General features: G+C 35.8%; 1 protein-coding gene across 3 annotated transcripts; it reads left to right on the top strand.

The window, feature by feature from the left end:
• The first annotated feature begins 4945 nt into the window (after positions 1 to 4945).
• Positions 4946 to 10335, top strand: LOC121793521 (Werner Syndrome-like exonuclease). 3 transcript variants are annotated; one of them, XM_042191542.1, is made up of 7 exons: positions 4946 to 5234; positions 5319 to 5651; positions 5870 to 6025; positions 7684 to 7814; positions 7918 to 8076; positions 9796 to 9906; positions 9985 to 10335. In XM_042191542.1, the coding sequence occupies exons 2-7, from the start codon at positions 5381 to 5383 to the stop codon at positions 10042 to 10044; spliced, it is 888 nt and encodes a 295-aa protein (XP_042047476.1). In that variant the 5' UTR covers positions 4946 to 5234; positions 5319 to 5380; the 3' UTR covers positions 10045 to 10335. The 3 variants fall into 3 exon arrangements, with proteins under 3 accessions (XP_042047476.1, XP_042047474.1, XP_042047475.1); XM_042191540.1 differs by having other exon boundaries at positions 5314 to 5651; XM_042191541.1 differs by lacking the exon at positions 9796 to 9906 and having other exon boundaries at positions 5314 to 5651; positions 9907 to 10335.
• Positions 10336 to 10808: the final 473 nt, after the last annotated feature.

The raw sequence follows: 10808 nt of genomic DNA, 5'->3' as shown, positions 1-10808 counted from the left end.
CCCCCAGCCGTACGAACTACCAGCCGGATGAAACCCTCGTATTGGCGAGGTGTTGGGTGGATATATTGGAGTACCTGATATTCGCGAACAGCCAAAGGCAACAGGCGTACTGGGAGCGCATCGCCGATCGCTACAATGCGGCGAAGCCGCAGAGCGCGTACAAGCGCCAACGGGAGCAGCTCCGCAAGCACTGGGACCAGGTGAAGAGGCAAATCAACCTGTTCTTGTCGGAGTACGAGAAGTGCGCAAGGGCGCAGGGGAGCGCCTTAGGGCGCCCCATTGCAAGTGGGAGGGTAGAAGGATAAAACTGCTGACGTGCCGCGCCATATGGCGCCCGATTGTGGATGCCCTTACATTAATTACCCTAACACCCCAATCAACTTGAAGCCCAATTAAATACAATACATAATTTTATGACTAAAAAACAGGCGCCCACTTCCATCGTCTTCTTCGATGCGATTTCTTCCCCAATCTCTGCAACTCCATTGTTCAAGCAACTGAGGGCTTTTTCTCCATATACACGTAATCATCTTCAAATAGAAATGAAAAGGAAGGGTGTAATTGCAATTTAAAAATAAACATAAAAAACAGATTTGTGTTTATCCAAATAGTGAAAAAAATACCATGGATGTAATTATACCAAATTTCAGTGACATCTCGTGCTATTTTGAAGTCCGGAGATTATTTATGTCCAATCCTGCATGACCAAGGACTGTTCATGTAGTTCACTCTTGTTTTTAATTCCACGTGTCTAAATGGCGAGGACATTCAACTTGCCAACTACATAAAACGGAGGCAGTCACGGCATGATTACAAACCTATTTAAATTATTAGTCCAAGTTATCAATATTCTTGTACAACACAAATATATAACATTGGAAATACTATGTAGTTAAAAAATTTTGAGGCATGAAATTTAGGAAATTGTATTTAATGAGTCAATTGAAAATAGAACACAATAAAAAAAGCTAACAATAAAGTAAATAATTGAAGAGAGAAATGTAGAAGATAAAATCTGTTCATTGTATATGCAATAAATATACTTTACAGATCTTCATTTACTAGGAAATGAATAAAGTTTGCCAATAATAAGTTTATTGGGAAATTGTAATTAATTTTCGCACGAATCAATGTTTTTTTGGCAAACTACATTTAATAAAGTTTGCCAACAATAAGTTTATCAGATTTTTATCATGGTATGTGCCGGACTATTTATATAAATAGACACGCATACATAGTTTTAACATAAAATAGAGCAATATGGTTTCAGTGACTCAATCCTTTTGTATCGTTTTCCTCCTCATCTCCGCCTTAGGTAAACTAGCACTCAAATATTATAAATTGAATATTTTTGCTTGTTAAGATAGATGTTTTAAAATCTTCTTGGTTATGAATATTATCGAGCTAGCCACTCGGTTTATGAATTCTATCAATTTATGATGTATGTTGTGTTCTCTCAATATGTTCACTTGAGCTTGAGTTAGATACAAAAGTTTCGTCCTATACTCCTATTCTATTTTTTCTCAATGTATTCAGGTCGGTTCGTAAATTTTAAACAGAATTGTCATTCTTACCCATAGCATAATGATACTCTTGGTTATATAGAAAATGGTAAAGAGCCAATTTTGTTTCATCGATTGAGCGTCTACCCAAAAAATCCCACTATTACGTAATTACCATTTAGTACACATTGTTTCATTTTGGGAATAAAATGTCCTGCAAAACATTTTTGATGATTAGGATATCGTTGAGGCAGCTAAAAACATATATGTTTAATTTGGCTTAATTTTTTGTTTTTTTATGTAATTACTCAATATAAATAAGAGACGTGCATTTTCAGTTGCCACAGTGATATCCTGACTGTTGATATTTTTTCGGGGACATTTACCCCCCAAAATGAAACAATGAGTGTTAAATGATAATTACCTAAATGGAGAGACATTGTTGGCTAAACGCTACAAACGATGGGAAAAATCGACAATTCATCCTCTAGAAAATAAAACATGACTTTAGAATTTGTAGATTTCAAACTGTTTGGTCATTAATTTAATGTCTCTGTTTGTGTTTTTCTTTCTAGGTGCGAATGAGACGTTTGGGAAGAGATGCCTTGTGAAAACTGATCACTGTGATGACACAATGGATATCTGCCACTTTGAATGCTGCAAAGATAGTTGCAATAAAGATTATGCAAATCTCAATCCCAGAGGACTTTGTGCTTCTCAGTTTTGCTTTTGCGAGTATGATTGTTGAACGAATTGTGTTGTTACAGAAAAATAATTGGATTCCCGATTATTACATTTCCATCTACGGTTTGATTATGAAATAATATGGAAAATAATCCGATTCTCAAATTTTAAACTCTTTTATGTTAGGATTGGTATACTGAAAAACATATTTTGAGCATGTTGCACGGATAGAATTGCTTGTATACAATAAATTCTACAATCCACTTTTAACCTAAGGCGAGAAGAAGTAATTTTATCGCATTGGTGTTTGCTTATGCATTTATAATATGTTTCTCAAACATTTAAATGTATAAGAAGCAAACAAGTCTAATTCTTCTGCTATAGTAGACTGGTCGTGAACGACGTTCACAGAAGGTGACGCAGTCGGTTCTTTGTAGAAGAGAAATAAAATTTCACAACCTAGATAGGCTTTGGCTACCTATCGTGAAAGGTTGCAGTGTCATTCCGTATGTTTCCTTACATTAGGAAATAAACGACACTGGTGTGGTATAGCACTGAAGGATCTAACAGTTTAGATAAGTCTTTCTAGCTATTTACTGAAAGACGAGGTCTCGGTGATTGTTATTTCTTAATCATTGTTGATATAACATTGAGCATACGATATTGATTATGCACTACTTTGATTTATCAAATGGTGCGGATTTCTCGCAATCCAAGAATCTTGATATCTTGGGTAGTGGTGATCAATGTCTAGAGATACTAGTATTGTTATTGCAATGAATCGTGCGCTGAGTGAGTCCAGTTTGATAATATCCTCAAGATGTGTTCGAAAAAGGTTTTATTATTCAGAAACTCGGCAAGTTTGGAATTTATTCCAGAATAATAAATAAAGATTTTAAACTAGACAACTCTTGGAAAAAAATATTAATTAATTTAAAGTCAAACATCATACTTAAATTAATTAATGAATATTTATATCTTAAATACGTGAAATAATAAATTAAAGAGGTAAAGTCCAGATTACTCATAACTTGGGATTGGATGAGCAGTCATTATTATTATTATTATACTATAGTGGATGATAATAATGTTTAGTTGGACTTGTATTAAATTGGGGCTCAATTTAATTAGTAAAAGTTCAACAGGTTTGACCCAAGTCCAACCTCCATGGATCCCTAATTTGACACATCATAACTCTATATAAAAGGAGATTAGAAAGAAGATTATATGAGAATTTAATTGTAAATTTCGTTCTCTCATCTCTGGAGTGAACGGTTTTCTCAGTTCTTCACATAAATGAAGTTATGTCTTCTTTCTAATCAAGCCCTTTTCGATTCTGACAAGCTTTGCCCACCCAAAGGTCATTATCTGAGTTCGGGATACAGATTAGAAGATTCGTGGTTGAGTACGAAGAACATCACGTGGAAAAGGCGCAAGCAATCGACGATTCTTTGGAGAATCAGATCGGTAACCCTAGACAGTAGAATATCATGAATTAGGTTTTAATTTCTTAAGCATGATTTATGTGCGTTCTTGTATGTAATTAATTATTTAACATGTGGTTAATTAATCCCATAATCGGTCAAATAGATCTGTAGATCTGATTTATTTGTTTATGCATGACTTCATCTGTGCAAGGGGCACCAATCCCCAACATTGTATTTGGTTTAACTAGTGTAAGCACCCGTGTTATGCACGGGACAAAAGATTTTCAAATAATAAAGATATATTAATAACTAAATATATTAAAATAAAAAATATAGAGTAAATAATATAAAAATAATTTTACAGATAAAAATATAATCTGATTATAAAAAGTACCCATAACATTATAAACAACAAAAAGAAATATGTAAATGAATCATTTCATATTCAGAATACGATTTTATACAATTTTAAGTACTCTACATGAGTGTATTAGAGTAATAGTATTAAATAAAAGAAATAACAAAATAGGAGATGCGTGAATGAAATATAATAAGATCTACAAATAAAGGAAAATGTAATATACAATTCAAAAGAATAAAAGCAAATAATTTTAACAATTTAAAAAGAATGGGTTGGCGGGTAGGCCCGAACGAGTTGTGGGTTGGCCCGACGGATTGCAGCTTTTAATTAAAAAATATTACTAAGCTTTAGGGGCTTTTTGTATTTTTTTAACTTCATGCAGCTTTTAGACCATCCACAATGCCGCCCAGCCGAGCGCCGGCGCTGGGCGGTTCGCTGGACGGTCTATTGCAGTCGCCCAACGGGCAAATGGAGAGAGAAACCGCGCAGCGCTGGGCGGTCCGCTCGGCGCTATTGCAGCGCCCGGATCGCCCAGCTCACCGCCTAGCGCGAAATTTTAATTTTTTTTTTCCGAAACACTATATATACGCGCTTTGCTCGTCATTTTCATTCGCACCACTTGTTTTTAAATTAATGTATTTTTTTAAATTATTGTACTTTTTTAAATTTTAATATTATTATTAAACTTTTCCCGTATATGTCTTGTAAATTAAATTTCGTATATTGTGTGATTGTTAATTATTTCATTTTGTATATATTTGTTAATAGTGATGTGAATATTATGTGGCTAGGCTATGACTGGGCTATTGCTGGGCTATTTGCTTGTTTTGATGACGTGGCAGGAGGATTTTTAGTGCTGATGATGTGGCAGTGGCTAGGCTATGGCTGAGCTATTGCTGGGCTATTCCTATCGTGGATGGTCTTAAAAGAAAACTTCCCGCCGCCGCTCTTGTCTCAATTTGAAAGTATCCTTCTCGGTTAATCGGCGGCAAAATCGCCGATTAAACCCATTATTCCGGTATTCAATTATCGCAGATAAAACTCGACCTCCTTCCTTCCTAGCGACTTCTCTCTCATTTTCTGAATTTATCCCACGGCGTTCGAATAGCCGGTTACCCGATTTTTTAATCTCCTCTGAAACTACATTTTAGGGTTTTATCGAAATTTAAGTGACAAGATATAACTGAAGTGGTTCGCGAAGCAAAACACACAGAAAATGTCAATTCATGGAAGCCTTCGACAATTGAGAAGCCTCCTCTTGTGAGTCCAAAAACTCTTCCTAAATTTATATGCTCGGTCATAATTAAGTAATTTTTTCACTATAAATGATTATGTGTAGTGTAGATAGCAGATACGAATGCAAAGTGCCCGAGCAATTTGCGAAGATTTTCGAAAAGGGGAAGGGGATGGAAATGCCTAATTCAGATTCCGATTGGGATTATCCCCTCACCGATGAAGATCTCCGCGCAATCGACGCCGTAATTTCCTCCGTTAAGCGCCACCGGCTCGATGATGATGCCCCCGCCCGCTCTCCGCCCAATCTACGGCGGCGGTTGCCCAGCTCTCTCTTTGCTTCTCAGCAGCAACAACGGGGTTTGAACATTCCAAATTCCCCCCTTTCTTCTTGCTCTAGCCGCTGTTATGGTAGAATTAGATCCCCGGTTTCACATTTTCAAGGTACTTGCAGTTATACTATGTTTTGCAAATTTATAATTATTTTAATATCGTATCCTATTTTATATTGAAGTTCCTACATACATATAGTCAATTTAGCTGCCATTTTTGCTGGTGTGTGAGACCTGTTATTCCTCTATTTTCCTGTGTAAAAACAATTGTTTTATCAGCCCTTTTTTTTTACCTTCAGAAACGATAACCTTGTGCTTATTTTTGCTCAGAGATAAGATTTGGAGGTCGTATTGTGTATAGCAGAACAACGAAAGAGGTAGAAAGATCTGCACAGGAGCTTCTAGATTTTGTAGAAGCTAAGAAAAAGGATGGTGGTCAGTGCTACCTTGGTCTGGATCTCGAGTGGAGACCATCATTCAGAAGAGGTATATCCTACGTAGTAACTACGTGAATTAGACTGAACTGATATGCTATAATTATTCCATTTTTTTTTCATAATTATGTAAGGCCAAAGGTGCCAATTTGAACCTGAAAATGAATTCAAGCACATGAGCAACTTGATGCTATCTTCATAAGCGATAAGATACAAGTAGGTGATACCTAGAAACCTTCTCATCGGAATTGACTATAATTATATTCCATGGAGCACTTGTAGTGGGTTGTGTTAGGGACTTAGGGCTATCAACATTAGGCTATTATAATAAGGGGGGATTAGTCAATGGGCCTGTCTGTCCTGGCTTATCCGAGTAGCCAAAAGAAGTAATTAGTGGCTTCTCGTGAGACCGGGTTATGCATTTATGTCCTTGCTGGTTGCTATATGTCATAGGGCAAATGATGAAAATACATTTTATAATTTGTGAATATGTGACTGAGCTTAGTCAAAATGACCTCAAATAACATGAAAGTGAAACAAAATGCTTCTTTTGTAAAAGGTTTCAAGACTCAAGAGTGATCCATAACTTATTATTGATCTTTATACCTTCAAAATGAATTTGGAGATGACTCAAGAAGGCTATCTACTCTCTAGCTGAACCCCCACGTTGCTTAATTTGCCTCAATCAACCCAACATGCTTATACTTTTTCAAGTTAAGTAATACTCTTGCACAATGCCCAAGACAAATGAGTTTCCTTTATGGAGACTGGAGATATATATAATATACCTGTCAGAGATTAGTCCCCCATCAGAAATCCATGGTCTTAAGGCTCCTTTCAATCATTAATTCTAATTTAATGAGCGTTTAATGTTTCATTATTGGAATCCTATTTTGCACTTCCTACTTTCTGAATTTAAAAATAGCAAGGTGACATACACCAATTGATAAATTTAAACAATGTACAGGGAAACTAGATGTGACTGGTGGAGTATCTCAGATGTGTATGATAAATTAGGATACTTTCCACACCATAAGCTTTGATATCAATGGGACTCAAAATTTAAAATTTCATAACTCTTCTATTTTTTTCACAATTGTTTAGTTATCACTGATTCTCTTTATTTCTTTTCAATTGAATTGCTACTCCAAAATATATAAAATAAAAAGTATAGAAGTTCTTTAGATAATGAAATGTGACCATTTCGTATATGCATTTGACCTTTTGGTTTTGGCATACCACTTATGTATTTATTCTATTTATTTGTACTAAATAGAAGTGATTAATTTCAATTTTTGTCTGAAAGTTTTGAGTGAACCAAAATATTGTGCATTACTTACTAGAATGTTCTGTCAGTCAATTTTGTCATTGCTTTTGTACATTATGCCCATTTACATTCACAAATACATGGCTAGATGCTGAATCTTATCTTAGATTCTGCAGCCACATTAACTTGTTTAGGTTTGGAAACAATCATATTCACAGGAGTAAGCTGGGTTATTAGGAACCAGTATCACAAGAGTAAGCATCAGGGGTACATTTGAGAAGGGACAAAATTTTGAAGATGCCAGTGTGTTTGTGCTTCTCTAGGAATGGGAACTTTATTTCATATAAATCGCTTCAATTGGATATGTTGGGTGTGTTTTTTTCAACTAAGAAGTGTGAACACAAATTGTCTAGTCCATAAAATTAAATTGCCATTTTTTGCAGGTGTTTCACCTGGGAAGGTTGCAGTTATGCAGATATGTGGCGATAATAGCTGTTGCCATGTGTTGCACTTAATTCATTCTGGAATTCCTACAAATTTGCAAAGCCTTCTTGAAGATGACACTTCCTTAAAGGTGCTGATTTGCATATTCAAGTATCAGAGACATTATTTGAAATTTTAGTTACATCTTTTATATTCTTATTACAGTCTATCATTTCTGCTTCATATGTGCATAGGTGGGTGCTGGCATTGCAAATGATGCAAGAAAGCTTTGGAAAGATTACGATGTATCAATCAACACTTTCCAAGATCTTTCTGATAGAGCCAATCAAAAGCTTGGAGACCGTAAGAAGTGGGGTTTATCATCTTTGACTGAAATGCTGTTATGCAAACAGGTACTTGAACAATAACTCTGGAAACTTTTCATTTTGGAGAAATTTTGAAAACTTTCAATCCGAGATTATTTTCTTAGTTGTACTACAAGGGTGCAGTCAAGTTGTAGTGTAAAATTAAAGTAAAATTATAAATATAATTGTCTGGGATATACTTAATACACAAATTATTTGTAATTCTTTTTAAATAAATAAACTGTTTTTTAGATTATTTTGGTTGCTACATAAGAAAGAATATGCCGTTTGCTGCATTTTAATTAAAAAAAATTGCTAATGATTTTGTCAGTTAGTCATTTACCACCCATTTGACAACTTCCAAATTGGTCGGCTGGTGATGTGTAAATGCATGAAATGATCCTATAATCACACATCCTTGGTTGGCCCTTAGAGCGTCCGTTTAGGCCAAAGCGGAGGTAGCAAGGGCTACCTAACACCTAGCCTCTTCCTGACTTTTTGCATCATTGTTTAAAGGATAGTTGTCATTAAATCATAAGTTTGCGTTCACTTGTAGTCAATCCCATAACCTTTTGGACCAGAAATTAAAATCGTAACTTTTTAATGTTTAACACTTGTCCCACAACGATTTTTTGGGTGTCTACGTGTATCAGTTTAGATGATGTGCCGCTTACATGTGTTTGTTTACATTATGTCGCTGACTATGTGGCACAAATGTGTACAAAACAATGTTGTTTTGGTTTCTGAAATTTTAAGATATTAAAAAGTTCTCCAAACCTTTGCTTTGCCCATCTCTCTCTCTCGGTGGTCATAGCTTGACCTTCATGACGGCCATCACTTTGCCCCCCAACTTCCGACGTCATCATGCTACCTCCAGCCACCAACATCCCGCCGGCCCTAATCAAGAAAATTCCTGCCACATCATGCTGCCTCCAGCCACCAACATTCCTGCCACATCCCTAAACCCTAAAAGGAATATAAAAAGTTCTTATAGTAATACAAAAATCACAGTTTTGAGGATCACCAACCGATTTTGTTTTGTTCACATGGACGACAAATGTATTGTCCATTAGGAAATTCCGGATGACACATCACCCACTGTTTTCACCCAAGATTGGATGGGTGAGACAATTCTGAAATATTGAAAAGTTATGATTTTAATTTTTGGTTTCAAAAGTTATGAGATTGACCATAGTCAACACAAAGTGATGATATAAATAGCAATATCCCTTATTTAAATTTGATAAGCTACATGGTCATATATATATTATCATGTTTAAGATTTCTGAACCCCCGACCATGACCTATGAATGGCTAGGGTAAGTTCTGTTGGCAAGAACTAGGTATAGAAACCCCCTGATCTTAATCTAGCATCTTAGAAATCAGTATTTGTAAGTTTACCTGTGCAAAGTGTGGTGGCATCCTGATTCTGCCACAAATTAAAATGTGCATATAGCCTTAGATGCCAATACTGTCATGTCTTGTATGTAGAGCTTGTGCTTTTCCAATTAGCTCATGCTTTCACAAATTTAGCAAATGCAGTTCCTTACATATGAAATATGATTTTAGAGTCATACTGCTCGTACTTGGATTCTCAGCCTGCTTTAAACTATTACACGGTCTTTGAAGAAAGTTCACCTGCTATTAATAATATATGGTGGTAATAAACAATGATTGCATGCATCGTTCACTTGAAAGCGCTGATTTGTTATCTTTAGAATAAATTCAACTTCGACCTACCCTAACTAGTGTAATTGATTCTTGTAGCTTCCCAAGCCAAATATACTCAGGCTAGGCAATTGGGAAGTTAATGTTCTATCAAACGAACAATTAAAATATGCTGCCGTTGATGCATACGTCTCTTTTTACCTTAATCAGGTATACTTATCCTCAATTGTGTGCATTGAGCTTTCTTCCCCTTTGTCAGCTAGAAGTAAGTCTTCCTCCCTGCTCCAGGTTTTGAATGATTATCCAGATCCTGTGATCAATGAAGCAACGCAAATGGATGCCACATAAACGACACCATTTTGTCATATATTTATTGCACTTGTATCATCTCCAGCTATGTGCTACACAACTTGCATCCACCTTGCTTCTTGCTGAGACTCGTTGCTATTCTGGGATAAAGTATGGCTCCACATTCTGCTGGTTCGGTGGAATCCCCGTTTTAGTTTTGGGATGATAGACAATGGTTCTTAATCTTATAAAGAACCAGGCTTCCCGATTTTTAGACTAATTTATGGGATTCTTTCAACATTACTTGAGTGGAACTTGATCAGTGCACATTACTTCTTCTTGGTGATTTTAGTACTGTATTTTGCATTATAGCTATGGCGACCAGGCTTACATTGCTGATGCAAAGTAAATCGATAGTGAAACAGAGATGAAGCACGGACGAGTAGTGTTCTTCCGTGTTTCATATATTATGAGTCATGAATCATGAATATACTTTTTGCTGCATGGGACATACTAAAAAATATGAACATATAGTGGATGCTCATGATCATTATAGATAATACAATGTCCTTACTAGGCACAAGTTAATGTGTTGGGACAATTGTAATAAACCACTTACATTCTATTGATAATTTTGATAGATATATTCCAACGTGTGGGTAGTTACGATGTGTCTCTCGGAAAAGAAAGATATGAGATCATTAAAAAACTCATACAATTGAAATTATGTGCGCAAACTTGTTCTAGTTGTGTCTAAGTCATAAAGTCCCTTTCCTGCAAGACGAGATATATCTATAGCCGAGAAAGGTATACGGATGAAAGTA

This window comes from Salvia splendens, chromosome 3, assembly GCF_004379255.2.
Source record: "Salvia splendens isolate huo1 chromosome 3, SspV2, whole genome shotgun sequence".
Taxonomy (NCBI): domain Eukaryota; kingdom Viridiplantae; phylum Streptophyta; class Magnoliopsida; order Lamiales; family Lamiaceae; genus Salvia; species Salvia splendens.
This window is presented reverse-complemented; position numbering and strand designations above follow the sequence as displayed.

Bases quoted from the DNA above. Each gene is read 5' to 3' on its own strand.
- LOC121793521 (XM_042191540.1), top strand. From the start codon at position 5,191: ATGTCAATTCATGGAAGCCTTCGACAATTGAGAAGCCTCCTCTT. The intron at 5,652-5,869 runs GTACTTGCAGTT...ATTTTTGCTCAG, and splicing joins CCCGGTTTCACATTTTCAAG to AGATAAGATTTGGAGGTCGT. The intron at 7,815-7,917 runs GTGCTGATTTGC...ATATGTGCATAG, and splicing joins AAGATGACACTTCCTTAAAG to GTGGGTGCTGGCATTGCAAA.